At 30.7% G+C, this 16,305-nt stretch overlaps 1 protein-coding gene across 1 annotated transcript in view; it reads left to right on the top strand.

Moving 5' to 3' along the window:
- LOC132749257 (gamma-aminobutyric acid receptor subunit beta-like) overlaps nucleotides 1-16,305 on the top strand; it is a 33,516-nt gene that overhangs the window by 13,571 nt on the left and 3,640 nt on the right. Inside the window, exon 3 of the mRNA XM_060738977.1 lies at nucleotides 8,481-8,548. Coding sequence (XP_060594960.1) covers nucleotides 8,481-8,548 — 68 coding nt within the window. The remainder of the gene's footprint in view (nucleotides 1-8,480; nucleotides 8,549-16,305) is intronic.

Genomic DNA, 16,305 nt, shown 5'->3' with positions numbered 1-16,305 from the left:
AATATATGAAACCAATGTATCAATTTATGAAACCAAAGTAGAAATATATAAGTTGATTATCACATTATATGATACCAATTCCTCAATATATTGTACCAAAGTAGCCATATATGCAACTAGATGTCCTGATATTATGAAACCGAATTTTCAATATATTAATTCATTTTTAAAATTTATGAAACCATTTTATCAATGTACGGAACCAAAGTAGCAATATATGACTTGATTATCACTTAATATGATACTAAAGTAGCCATATATGGAACCAGATGCCCTTATATCAAACCGAATTATTTTTACAATATATGAAACCATTTTATTAATGTATGGAACCAAAGAATCAGTTTATAAGTTAATGTTACATTCTATGATAGCAATTTCCATTATATGGAACCAAAATAGCCTTTTTTCAAGTCAACAAGTCAAAGGCCGAGGTCACTGGGTTCCGTTATTACAAGCTGGAACATAAGATAAGTTATCTTATGTGCCAGTTACAAGGCATACACTTTTTCATGAAATCAATAATTTTACTGGTTATTTTTACAGTTTTGTGAGTAGATTTACCTTGATGTGTCCTACTGGTCATGCCCATTTTTTATTAAAGGTAAAGGTCGAGATAATCTTATGTTTAAATATGTTCTTGTTTATGGTCAGTACGATTCAGTAGCTTAAATTATGACTTTGAAATTTTACATACACCTCGTACATTTATAACGATAAGTTTTGCCTGCCCAGCCCATTTTAAGGCCAAAGTAATTGAATGTGACGTTAAATTCAAATATTTTCTTATTTAGAAAAAGTGCAGTTTTCCATTAGTGAAGCACGCTGGTCTTTTGACAGTTCAACAAGGAATATTGGCGCAAAACTGTAATACCGGTGCGAGATAGAATAGATAGAATACAGCCTTTAAAAAGTCCCGTAAGTTTAATGAAATTCTGGTTTAACGCATAGCTCATTTGGTTCCATATATTGGAAAAGTGGATTCATATACTAGTAACCTATGACAATATATTGAGGAATTGGTGCCATATAATGTAAAAAACAAACATATATATATGGGAACTTCAGTCCAATACATTAATAAAATGGTTGGATGTATATTGTAAAAATGATTTAATCTATAATTGATAATTCGGGTTTATATAAGGATATCTGATTCAATACATGGCTACTTTGGTACCATATATTGAAGATCTGGAATCAACTTATATATTGCTAACTCGGTTTCATACACTGACGGTATGGTTTCATATATTGTAACTGTGGATTAACATAATGGATACGGTTAAATAAGAAGGCGTTTTCAATTCATATATAGTCGAAGTGAACTTATTTATTATCCAAATGGTTAAATAAATTGGAAAAGAACAATATAAGACAGCCATGGCTTTCCATATTTTTTTTCGCTCTGTTGAGTAAGCAAAGGTTCAAGTCGAACTTTATAACGTTTACATTAACGGATCATTCCATTATGATATAATGGGTTGTGCAAGTAATTCAGTTATTTCGCTTTGCATTTTTATTGATATATAGAAGAACGAAAGTGGATATGGATACGTACAACTGAGCAGCTTAGTGGTTAGAGAGTTCTGATAATGAGGAGAAAGTTGGATGATATGTTCTATTATTCATTTAGTGTTAATTGTATCATAGTTTGGGGACCTTTCTGTTGAAAAAGTGTCAGAGTTAAATCGTATACATGTACATGTACAGTGCGGTAACTGGAGTGCAGGTATCAGTTACCCGCACTCCAGATAATGCCCGTTGATTGGTTCATTTTTGCTGGGGTTTACATATTGTGACGGCAGAGAAAGGGAAAGGGGCAGAAATATCATATTCAAATGCTCGTTCATTGGTTCATTTTTTCTGGGGTTTCGTATTATGATAACAGGGAACGTGTTGTCATGTTTTACTATGATACAAAAGAGAAAGAACACCAAAACACTCGGCAATTTGATTTATACTCGGGGGCTTCGCCCCCTCGTACAAATCAGATAGCCTCGTGTTTCGGTGCTCTTTCTATTACTTGTCTTGCTCAAGAAAATAACGGCTTGCCCGTAACTGGCTTTGTGCCAACACGGCGAGCGATACATAGATGGCTAACCACTCGCCATAATAATACTTTAATTCATTTATTATAAATATACATGCATAATAAGTACTATAATATAGTAATGATATGGTTAAAAAGATATTTATTTCGTGTACAAGTTATGTTTTTATTTTTAAAACATGTTAGATATGGTGGCATATTTCTGCCACCAGATAACCTGATACCTAACTAGTTAATTAAGAGGTTAACTAGTTACGTAACTAGTTAACCTGATAACTAACTAGTTAACTAAGAGGTTAACTAGTTACGTAACTAGTTAACCTGATAACTAACTAGTTAATTAAGAGGTTAACTAGTTACGTAACTAGTTAACCTGATAACTAACTAGTTAATTAAGAGGTTTAACTAGTTACGTAACTAGTTAATCTCTTAATTAACTAGTTAGTTTTATGGTTATCTGGTGGCAGAAATATGCCACCATAGTTAGAGAATAATATGACTGTTATAAAATAAGATTCTATTCCAAATATTGGCATTATTGTAACAAAATGTGTTTTTACCATAATTCATGCGGTATTGAGGTATAACTGTTTATAATTTATTTCGTGTACAAGTTATGTTTTTATTTTTAAAACATGTTAGATATGGTGGCATATTTCTGCCACCAGATAACCTGATACCTAACTAGTTAATTAAGAGGTTAACTAGTTACGTAACTAGTTAACCTGATAATTAACTAGTTATTTAAGAGGTTAACTAGTTACGTAACTAGTTAACCTGATAACTAACTAGTTAATTGAGAGGTTTAACTAGTTACGTAACTAGTTAATCTCTTAATTAACTAGTTAGTTTTATGGTTATCTGGTGGCAGAAATATGCCACCATAGTTAGAGAATAATATGATCGTTATAGAATAAGATTCTATTCCAAATATTGGCATTATTGTAACAAAATGTGTTTTTACCATAATTCATGCGGTATTGAGGTATAACTGTTATGCGATGCAGATCGAAAATGGGTGCAAAACCTTAATGATTTTAATAAGAAAGCAAAGGAACTGTACATTTATATTGGGAATATCCGTATATACAACACCATAAGAATGAAGTGTTGAGGTACAGCAATAGCATGAACGATATATTGATAAATATGTGATGTATGATACTAATTTAAACAATGACATACATTTACAAGCAACATACAACATATACAAATGTTAAAACAAATCAATGTTTAAAAATTACAAGTTCACATATTGAACTTTAACAAATAATAGCGTTAAACATGGAAACATTCAATACATTTTTACCCGAATAACGACTAATTTACACTTGCGCTAGCAATGGGAACCCGACCATTCAACCTTTCAGTTTCCTCCAATAACAAGGAGGAAATCATTTAGGGTATGACTATAACCCCATGCTATAATCATAAGTTATTGTTAATAAATGTGTAAGCAAAAGTTATTTTGTAAAGTCAGTAAAGGATGATTACCTGACTTATACTCATGGTTGGGACGGGGAGAATAAATTGGATGGGACCCGAAAAAAAATGTTTTAAAACTTCATAAAGGACCATTCATATTTGTTACATAAATTGTACACCATACATTAGCCTGCGTTCCATTCTGTCATTTTAATGTGCTTCTGCTCGGCTGATCGATATTATCAAAACCACGAACAAGTATGAAATAACGCGTCTGTATGTAATGAATAAGCAAAAAATATCAACGCCTGAATCACAGGCGTTCCATACATAAAACAAGTTTACGCAAAATGATAAAAGATCTCTCAGTGATCCTTTGTTATATATCTTTTAAATAACAAAAACTTCAGTCAATAACATTTTTTATATTATTTCAATAACTGAGAAATTTAAAAAGGTCACCAACTTCACAAAAATTATAAAATAAAGAAAAAGTGTTGTTTTTTTTTTCTTCTTTTTATTTATCCTTATAATAACAAGAATTGTCTTTAAAACTTCATTAAATGCCGTTTTATTGTTAAAATAACATCTCTACTACATTAAAATGTTTGGGCGTCAGGCCGCTGGGCCGCCAGGCCCCCAACTTCACAAAAATGACAAAATAAATAAGTTCACTGAAAGTGATTTTTTCTTTTGATTTATCCTTTAAATAACAATAATTATCTTTTAAACTTCATTAAATGCCATTTTATTGTAAAAATAACATTCCTATAACATTAAAAAGTTTGACCGCCAGGTCGCTGGGCCGCCAACTTCACAAAAACGACAAAATAAAAAAGTTCTCTGAAAGTGATTTTTTCCTTTGATATATCCATTAAATAACAATAATTATAGTTTAAACTAAAAAGTCTTCATGAGATGCCGTTTTATTGTAAAAATAAACTTCCTACAACATTAAAAGTTTTGGCCGCCAGGCCGCTGGGCCGTCAACTTCACAAAAATGACAAAATAAAAAAGTTCTCTGAAAGTCATTTTTTCTTTTGATATATCTTTTAAATAACTATAATTATATTTTAAACTTCATTAGATGCCGTTTTATTGTTAAAATAACATTCCTACAACATTAAAATTTTTGGCCGCCAGGCCGCTGGGCCGCCAACTTCACAAAAATGACAAAATAAAAAAGTTCCCTGTAAGTGATTTTTTCTTTTGATATATACTTTAAATAGCAATAATTATCTTTAAACTTTATGAAATGCCGTTTCATTGTTAAAATAACATTCCTACAACATTACAATTTTTGGCCGCCAGGCCGCTGGGCCGCCAACTTCACAAAATGACAAAATAAAAAAGTTCTCTGAAAGTGATTTTTTCTTTTGATATATACTTTAAATAACAATAATGATCTTTTAAACTTCATTAAATGCCGTTTTATTATTAAACTACATTTCTACAACATTAAAAATTTTGGCCGCCAGGACGCCAGGCCGCAAACTTCACAAAAATGACAAAATAAAAAAGTTCTCTGAAGTAATATTTTCTTTTGATTTATCCTTTAAATAACAATAATTATCTTTTAAACGTGATTAAATGCCGTTTTATTGTTAAGATAATGTTTTTAAAACATTAAAAATTTTGGCCGCTGGGCCGCCAACTTCACAAAAATGACGAAATAAAAAAGTTCTCTGAAAGTGATTTTTTCTTTTAAAATATGCTTTAGATAACAATAATTATCTTTAAAACTTCATAAAATGACGTTTTATTGTTGAAATGATATTTCTACCACATTAAATTTTTTGACCGCCAGGCCGCCAGGCAGCTGGGCCACCAACTTCACAAAAATAACAAAATAAAAAAGTTCTCTGAAAGTGATTTTTTTTAAATATCCTTGAAATAACAATAATTATCTTAAACACTTCATTAAATGACGTTTTATTGTTAAAATAACATTCCTTCAACATTAAAATTTTGACCCCAGGCCGTTGGGCCGCCATCTTCACAAAAATGACAAAATAAAAAAAGTTATCTGCAAGTGATTTTTTCTTTTGATATATCCTTTAAATAACAATAATTATCTTTAAAACTTCATGAAATGCCGTTTCATTGTTAAAATAACATTCCTACAACATTAACTTTTTGGCCACCAGGCCGCTGGGCCGCCAACTTCACAAAAATGACATAATAAAAAAGTTCTCTGAAAGTGATTTTTTTCTTTTGATATATCCTTTAAATAACAATAATTATCTTTAAAACTTCATTTAATGCCGTTTCATTGTTATTAAAATAACGTTTCTTAAACATTAAATTTTTTGGCGCCGAAAACTTTAAAAAAATTACAAAATAAAAAGTTCTCTGAAAGTGATTTTTTCTTTTGAAATATCCTTTAAATAACAATAATTATCTTTTAAACTTCTTTAAATGACGTTTTATTGTTACAATAACATTTCAAACACATTAAATTTTATGGCCGCCAGGCCGCTGGGCCGCCAACTTCACAAAAATGACAAAATAAAAAGTTCTCTGAAAGTGATTTTTCTTTTGATATATCCTTTAAATAGCAATAATTATCTTTTTAACTTCATTAAATGCCGTTTTATTGTTAAGATAACATTTCTACAACATTTAAATTTTTTGCCACCAGGCCGCCGTTTTATTGTTAAGATAATGTTTCTAAAACATTAAAATTTTTGGCCGCTGGCCACAAACATGACAAAATAAAAAAGTTCTCTGAAAGTGATTTTTCTTTTGAAATATCCTTTAAATAACAATAATAATCTTTAAAACTTCATTAAATGTCGTTTAATTGTTAAAATAACTTTTCTACAATATTAAATTTTTGGCCGCCAGGCCGCTGGGCCGCCAACTTTACGCTGCCAGGCCGCTGGGTCGCCAACTTTACGCCGCCAGGCCGCTGGACCGCCAACTTCACACATCTCTAGTATTACTAGTAGCTTTTAGCTTGTACCTGAAATGCGGTCTAAAATGCTATTCAAGGTCCATTAAATGCTATTCAAGATCCAAATTCGCCCATATACTTGCGTTCGGTCAAATCAGATACAGGCCTAACAAGATCAAATGTGGATTTATTTAATTAGTCTTTTCACATATTTTTCAAAATTCTTGTTTTTGATGTAAAAGAATATTCAAGACATCTTAGAAAATAGAACAATTTTACAGTTGTTTTATTTCAATTATTTTATGGTCGATTTTCGGGGAAAATGTTCCATAGAATGCCGCTTTTATTTAAGACAAATGAATACTGTGTGAGGAGATAAAATGTTCCAGAACAAAATGTAAAATAGGGTTTTAATCGTATAGCAATTGTAACAATACGTTCGTTTTAAATGCAATGTACTTCTTTTATATTTTAAACAAGCATTTTTGAAGAATTTGGTTTTTGTAGTAATTTCCAATGTAGCCCCTTATTATTTTCTGGAAAAAAAATCCTCATATGATGTCTGTGACAAAAATATGATGTTACCATATATTTTCATGAAATATTGTCACATTAGAAATTATTTCAAGCATTTTATTTTTCAGTTCTAAGAAATGTTTGTTAAATAAACGATTTTTTTTTTGTTTTAAAGATTTACTTGGCTCATCTTTTAGTAAAATATTTTCATTGCAGACATATATCGTAATCTATCAAAGTCTTACTGATTATGTTTAATTGCACAAATTGTGTAGTGGGAACTGCATTCCTTATTTAAAGGGAGATACAGGCAAAATTGTCATTTCTAAGTTTTGAATTTTTCGTTCATTTTTCTGTACATGCCCTCAAAATGAATACTTTAGACAGTAAAAGGAACAACACTTTTCTGCATATAAAGAATAAAATGGTGGTTTCCTAACTTGACCCGCGTGGGTCAGGTTAGAGCGCTAGCATTTCACAATAGTTGTCAATGTGAACTTTGGAAACGTTAAAGAACATGTCAAATGAATGACTTAGGTTTGTTTCAATCATACAATATCCACAATATCTGTTGTTGTAACTTCAAGGGTTTGTTTAAGTCACTGACTTGTTTAAAAACTAGTTGGTGATTCTGTTTGCGTCCTAATTTTGTTCAACGTATATAGATATATTTACGTTTCAAACCTAAAATATATAGAATTTAAACAGAAATTCATACTGAAACTTCAAGAAAAGTCATTTTAGCGTGATTTGAGTACATAAGATCATTTTAATATTTTTGTTATTATTTTGCCTGAATATCCCTTTAAAGTCAACCAAAGTTAGCCATTTCTAAAATGCCATTTTTAAATAACACTATTCTCACTGTGTCTACCTGTAGCGTGTAGAGTTCAAAGCATTTTACATATCCTTTGTGTGTACTGAACACATGTTATTGTGACATTTACAAAGGAATTGTGTAGCAATAATCAATATTCTCAAATAACAAAAAGCATACGTACTGACATGCTTTCTAATACATTTATTTTGATATAAAACTTTATAAATTAAAGATATGCTCAAATTTGAACATATTGGTGATTCCTGCACAGTCCCTTTTTAAATAAGAAATAAACATGTGTTAACTTTAAACAAAGTATGTATGTTTTGTTTTAAATATTAAACATTTTCGGCGGTCACAGTAATATAGTGCTATAAAAAATATCAGTTGTTTTAAGAAAAGACCAACATTACTTGATCTTAGTAAGGAGGACAGCTACCAATTAATATTTTATTAATTCTTTTATTGACATTAGACATATCCAGTAAGAATTTTATAGATTTCAATAAATCTCTACTATTAAGACATTCATAATTAATTGCAATTAATTAATTAATTATTGATAGGGGTAATAAAATTGATGATAGTGCTATTTTATTCAAAAAAAAAATATCTGATTTATGCATGATTGAATTTATAAATTAGTTTCATCAAGTGACCTGTGTTACTTAAACGTACATCTAAATGCACGTGTTTTGCAAGAAATACAACTTATATAATGTGTTGTTGTCTGCCATCTAATCTTAATTAATATTTTGTTTACTTACAAGGCAAGCCAACTAACGTGAAAATTCAGCTTATTATAAATGATACAATTATGGAAAATGAACATGCTTCGGTAAGTACTTTTAAATTGTGTGAACTGTGCTATACATTTATACTTAAACTAATTAAAGTATTACATATATATCCCCTTTGATAACAATGAATGAATTTATTGATATGGTTCCTTCCAATAAATATGTATGTTACCTTCATTTATTTTCCAAAAAGTAGTATATATATAATTGACGCACGACGCGAGAAAACCGGTCTTTATGACACGCCAATAAAAATGCATTGCAGCGATTTAAATGACGTCACTCTTTTTGTTTCAATGTTAACATGGAAATGCTTAAATTATCGTGTGTTATTGAAGTTTTAAAGTTAACCTAGGTCGGAATTTAAGATGGAGGAGGAGTTTGAAGTAAGTATCTATAAAGTATATTTTTATAGAATTAAATGGATACTAAGGACAAATGAATGGCAAAAATAGTAAATTGATGTTATTTACTCAGAGCATGCTAAAATGCCATTCTTTAAAGCCCTAGCATGAATTTTTGTATAAACACTATACATTTTGGGCTTGAAGCGTAATAATATTTTTATATATTGAACGAAATTAAGACGCCGTCAGAGTCACCGAGTAGTTTTAAACTGGAAAACCCCGTGGAAATTACAATTTCAGGTATTCTGGATATTGTTAAGTCTTTCATTTGACAGGTACTTTAACGTTTACATAGTTCTCTGTAACAGCTTTTGTGAAGTCTAAATGAAATAACCTGACCAACGTGGGCCAAGTTTAGAAACAACCATTTCATTCTTTATAAGTTAAGTTTATTTCAATATTGGATTAAATGGTCCATGAGGATAAACATACACATAATGACAAGACAGTGTAAAGCATATACATGCAATAACATGTGAAAGTGGAGAAGGTATACACACAATTGTATATCATCATTGAAAATAATTTTCAAAACAAAAGGATATTCAACTTTAAACATAATGCTAGATGAATTACTACTGTATAGCAAAACTTTCGGAGAGGTAAACTTCATACATTGTATTAAATTAAGTTGACAAGATACATGTATATATATCTCATGCATCATAACAATTTATATCATCTTTGCCCGATTATGTGTATGTTGTTCTTGTTGAATCAAAATACAAGACAACGATAACAACTGCCGGTACCTTTACAAGTTGATTTCAATTTATAAAAAGAAAAGTTCTGTTCCTCTGACTGCTTAGTGTATTCATTTCGAGGACATTTATAGAATATTGTAATAACATTTCAAATCGTAGAAATGAAAACTTTGCTTGTGTTTCCCTACACTAAAGAATTTAAAAGAATTAACTAGTACCATTTGTTACCTATTCAGGTGATGTCATGATTTTTTTACCGTTATCATAACAATCTTGCTTAAAAAATATTCAAATACGCTGTTTTTACCTTTATCTTCAAGTCTCACATTACGCTCTATCTGTCTGGTTGAGTTCAATTGACTATATATTTTAAAAGATTGACTATTTTCATGGCCATTGAACAATTATTGATTATAAAATTAAACTTGCCAACGATAGCCTGAAATATAAAAGGTTTGCACCCCTCTTTTTATCAACGGAACACTAACGATATATTCCGAAGGATACCTATAGAATTTATATGGGTTATTGATTATTCATATGGACTATTATCTTTATTATAAAATTAATTTTTTTTTGTAAAAATCTCAAGTTGTTTTGACTTTGACCTTCTCATCCACCATTAATACTTGAATGGGCATAATGTCACTTTAATTTATGTTTAACTATGCGTCTCTTTTTTTTTTGTTATTTCATAGGTAATGAGTGTATACGGCAAAGTGTTGCGTGACAATGAAGAAAAGTTTGTCCCTTCACTCTGCTTGCCTTTTTTTTCGCCAGATTTTAACACTGCGTAAAATTCAGATACTCGGAGTAAGACTGGATGACATCGTATCGTATGCAAGTACCAGGTACTGATTCAAGAAACCTTTATTACTTATTTTTCTTACTTACTTCTAGGTACTCGGCAATCTGATTTTAACAATCTTATCTGATTTTCCCAATGACAAAATATGTATCATTAACACTGTAGTTTTGTTTGTTAGCTCAGACTGTTTAAAAGCACATATATACACTGAAAGCACATATATTATTTTTCTTTTTACTCTTTTCCATATTTAAAAAAAATCTTTTAGGACATGGGCTGTGTTAAGCTGATATTAGATTTGCAATCTAAAGATTTAATTCCATAGGCATGATATAAAAACACTACAACAGCTAGCCGATGTTACAGAGAAATCGTATACAAAAAGCATGGCTGTATGTTACCCTCAGTGGTCATGGCAGCAATGGAAACCCTTCCTAGATATTTTTCAAGTATAAGGTAAACTATGTTTATCTTATTCAAATGAAACTTTAAACTCGGAGTTGCTGTACCATAAAGAGAGAAAATATCTGATACCTGTAAATGTAAAGTTGCATTGTTTCTATAAATCGTTTACTAGTAAAGTCCGTACTGTATAATTAGAGCGTATTCATGGTCCTTAATGAGTATATTTAAGGCAATCAAGTAAAACATTTTAACATGAGATAAATTGTATATCATTCTTTCTATATTTAAATTAAATTAAATCAATATGATGAGATGGTATTAATTTTTTTTATTTTTTACCAACTGACAGTCACAGTATGTGAAAATCAGTCACGTGACCATGTTTACGGAGCTGTCTAAATTGTTCCTTTCTTTTAACTAAAATATTTTTAAATGTGCACTGAATAATATTTGATTTTGTTGATTTATAGAAGAATATTATGACAGTTTTCATTACGGATATTTATCGTATCTTTTATAGAAAATTCCAGCACATTTGGTTCCAGTCAGACACACCTGTTTCGGTGATGGCCAGAATAACACCCGAAAGCGAGAAACAGCTGATTAAAGTCTCGAAAGAAAAAGGATTTCGGTTGAGTTCAGGTCTCCTTGCAAGAGTTATTGCGCCTGGGGGTGTCAGCAGAGCCTAATAGATATTTGGTGCGAAGCGTGCGAGCGTTTGATATTTTTATTATCACTGATCTGTTATAACAGTTTAGTGCTTATACATATTTCAAACTACTTGTTTCTATGTCGATTACGGCATTATTGAATTGTTTTACAATTTTCTATACTGTCCTGTTGTAAAGAATAAAAAAAACGTGGTAGTTTATCAAATGTGGAAACCCCATAGTATGGACCTATCAGATGTTTCCTAATGATAAGTGGTTAGTTGCTTATGTGAAGCAAAAATTGTCAGATTTATTTCTAAACGACTGGTATTGTACAGTAAACGAATCGAGTAAATTTAAAAAATATAAATCATTGAAAGAAAAATTCCAATTTGGACCATATTTAATAAACACATCAAAAACATATTCAGATATGTAATTAAGTTTAGAACAAGAAACAGAAGACTTCCTGTAGAAACCGAAAGTTGGAATGGTATATATTTAAATTTACGTAAATGCACAATTTGTAACAGCTCCGGAAGTATTGGAGATAAATTCCGCTATTTCTTTGAATGCAATGAATAATCTGTACTAAGAAAAAGAATGTTAGATCGAAATTATGTAACATCCAAATATATAAATTATTAAGGTATTAGGACCCTAATGGGCACTATCAGAAACTAAAAAATTGACATCATATGTCATATGTATACCTTAAAGTACACCTGTATGCAAAATTTTAACAAAGTTTACCGTACGGAAATCAAGTTATGGCCACTTTCTGAGCTCAAGCTAGGATCACAGCGTACACTACATCGTCCACAGTGACTTCCGCTTGCGAGCGAAATATACACCGTAAAACGCAGAACAAGGCTGAAAAATAGGTAAAACATGTCAAAATAAATAAATCATTGGTTTATTTTACTTATATGTGTGGTACTGACATAAACTAAATTATTCATAATCAATATTCTAATGTGTAAACATATATTTCAGACAAAATGCGGTTTCTCACTCAGATTTCCCGAAAAAAAAAAATTGTTTGCATCAAACGACGATTTCAAAGCTTTAAACCTAATATTTGAACAAATCTTTTTGATGCTATCGAGAATTATGTTCTAAGCACCAGAAAATTAAAAAATGTTATTTGTAAACGTCTTGGTTGCGAAGATATTGACAATGAATTAGCAACTGTTGATGTTCCCTCACTGTACGGTTGCTTGCTACCTCTCTGTACGTGCTTATGAGGACTTGAAAAAAAACTGTACGGTTGCCTGGGAGCAAGCTACAAATTTTTTTTACAATTAAAAACACAATTCTTGAACAGTTGGCCCATTTTAAAGGTAACAATGGCATTAGCCATGCATTTAAACCAAAATAAAAATAAATGTGGGTTTAATAACTAATGTATGTCAAACTTTGTGATGGTAAATTGCAATACTAATATATACTTTAAAGTTACATTAAATAAATATGTAAAAATATTTTTGCCGTCGGCCTAAAAACCAAGCATTCTACAGATTCATTAACCTTTTTAACAGTCTTGTTGTAAATCTCAAAAAATATTGTTCACAAATTAGGATTTTAAACGGAAAACCCCACGGTAACACTAAAGTTCGTATACGAATTTTAACATGCAAATGAAGATTATAATCAGCTTGTGTATGCGCTACGTCACAGTGTTATAGTTGCTATCCGGAACACAACAAATATGAGATTTTCTTGTGCAAACACATTTTAACCGTTTAACTTCACGGTGCACTAGGCCTGAGGTTCAGTAAAAAGTAATCATCTCATAAAAAAGATTAAATTTGTATGAAAACATCCGTTACAATGCGGAAATATACCGTTAAATTAGGACTGCTACTTATAGTCATGTTTGTTGATTTAATATTGATGTACGGATGATCTGAACGCGGAGTTTCTCATGCAAATAGATATTGTACTTCCTATTTCACCACAATGAGGTTGTCCATTTTTTATGCTTATAAAACTCATTTTGGTTGTCTGGACACCAAAATAAGATCTGGAGTCGATATAAAACCCAATTATTAATGAAATGTCGCTATTTCTGATATTATGAAATTTATTTAATGTAACTTTAAGTGATTTAATTTAACTGCAATTAACATATTTACATGACATGATGTTCGACGTATATTTAATGTTATTGTAACTTCTCTTTTTTGTAGTTAATGCTCATCATGGAGACATATATGTGCATCTATTGTGATTTAGAATGTAAACAGTTCTGTGAATTAATAGATCATGTGATTATAAGACATCCTGACGAGAACCTGAAGATAAGAATTATTATCAAAGAGGGGCAAAGTGTCAAGTTATACTCAAAAAAAATCAATATCATTCCCAAAGAATTGAAATTTAAAAAAGAGTTTATAATTCCTTGGGGAGAAAACCAAGAAAGTCTGTTTTGATCAGACATGTTATATGACACCAGGGTACGTTTCCAGAATTTGCCCACGGTATGTATCACAGTACAAAAATACTTCTAATAATTTTTTGATGGAAGAAATATTTAAACAATTATACCAAGCACCTATTTCAAGCAAGGTAGCGATTTGACTGATTACTACTTTAGAATGTAAAATAAAAAGAAATAAAGTTAATGATTTTTATTATGTTTGGCTCTGTATGCCTATAGAGTACTGCTTTTGTTTTGCTTTTTCTATTGTAGCAACCATATATTTGACCATCCATTCAGAGCGAAGCGTAAACGTGCTAAAAGAAAAAGCGGGGAAATATCACAACCGGCATTTTCAGGACGAGGAGTTCAGCCTGTACGAGAATATCATAGATTAAATGAAAATAAGATAACAGCAGAAAACAGATACGGTGGTTTGTCGGACATCTAATAATGACCTACTGGCAAACTGTGTACTCACAATATTTTAATAAGTGTTTAAAGATGAAACATACGGCGTTTATTGAACGAAGTGATGCAAAGGACTTTCTCCTACAAGCAGAAAATGTGTCATGAATATGCTTTCACTGTATACTTTTTGAAGTCTAACTTAACTACGATAGTTCTGAAAATGATATGGATACAAGAATATTATTTTGACCTCAATGAGTTAGATACTTAGATAGTAGGTGTTGTTTTATCCAGACTTCGGTTGAAACCTGACTAGCTCATAGTTTTAGCTATAATTTTTCCAAACAAATGTTTACAGTTTATTCTATTGATTATATGAGCATTTTATAAGGCTTTGACATTTGTTAGTTCTATAATGCTCTAGAAATTCATTTGTCGCAATTCAACCAGATGTCTTAGACCGTAGACCGTTTCTTTCACATGTATAGACAATTTCATTGGGGCTTGAAAGCTGTTCATATCTTAAGGCATATGGACATTTCAAAAGGAATAAAAATTTTGATAATGGACAACACCAATCTCCTACGCAGTGATCTCCCCTTACAGGATTGGCCGTAGCGTAACCGGTGCGCGGAGTTTGGGACAACACGACAAAGATAAACCAATGTGTCATGTTACAACTTAAGTTTTACATATTACTACAAAATGAGTCTTGCTGAAAATAAAAAAGTCATGCTTACATTATCAAAATAGTTTATTATTATTTAGAATTATTAAAGACATTAGAAAATGGTAAAATGAATAAGTAAATGAATCACAGAAAATCAGATGTGAAAAGTATTAAAATAATGTTGAGTGTACCTGCATGCTCAGTAATAACAAAATAAAATAAAAAATATAACAATAACTGTTCATGTATACACGATGCAGAGATGAACTTTCTGCTGTGTAAAATTTAAATGTCTAAAATAATTGTGATAATAATAACAAGTAACATATTTATTTAGATCAGTAACATATACGCCGGTAAAGAGATGCTATATGTTTTATATGCTCTTTGAAAAATCAAAATAATTAACCATCTCTGCAACTATTTTAACATAGGGTAAAGAAAATTAATGTTCAAAGTAGACTTACGCCGTTATCAGGGCAAAATAGTTCAAACCTGCCGTCAGTTAAAAATTACATGCTGAAACTTGAATACGTCATAATTCAATAAAGTAATACATTTTAAGTGTTAAAACATTGCTGAGAAGTTAATTTTCAAACTATTTAGACGTTATATAATGCCAGTAAGCTCGCAAGCAACAGTACAGTGACCTCGCAAGCAACTGGACGAATTGTTTTTCAGATTTAGCAAGCAACCGTACAATGATTAAACTTCACCAGTGCCAGTTTATTGTCAATATTTTCTTAACCGATATGTTCAAAACGGGTATTTCTTTTTTATTTGGTGCTAAAATAGTAGATCTTCAAAGCATTAAGTGGATTTGGTCGTATATTACTTGGTAAGCTTTAAAATCGTTGTTTGGTGTCAACAAAAAAGGCATTTCTGGAAAATTGTGGTGAGAAATCGCATTTGTTAACGGAAAAAGATATTTTACTGCAGGATATAGGCTGGATAAGGTTTATTTAATCTAACTCTTACTTACAAAAGTAGAATTTCTTTTCTGATTATTCTGTATTGAAATATTGTACCTATTTTTCTCTCTACGGTGGCGTTTTCCGTGTACAGCTCGCTCGCAAGCGGAAGTCACAGTGGACGATGGAGTGTACGCTGTGAGGATGTTATGAGGGCCCTTTTTTAGAAATGAGGAACCTTTAAATAATCTGCAATAACATTCTAATGAAAATGTTTTCCCATACATTTTTGGTAAGAAACAAATAATATCATTCAGCTAACAATCCACATAAGCAAAATTATGGTTTCTACTTAAAATTCATGAAATCTGTATAAAACTATTTTTACCACGTGTCTGACCATTTTT

Source organism: Ruditapes philippinarum, unplaced genomic scaffold (genome assembly GCF_026571515.1).
Source record: "Ruditapes philippinarum isolate M1 unplaced genomic scaffold, ASM2657151v2 ctg3550_1_1_1_1, whole genome shotgun sequence".
NCBI classification, from domain to species: Eukaryota; Metazoa; Mollusca; class Bivalvia; order Venerida; family Veneridae; genus Ruditapes; species Ruditapes philippinarum.
Note: the sequence above shows the minus strand (reverse complement) of the source record. Positions and strands in the feature narration are given on the sequence as shown.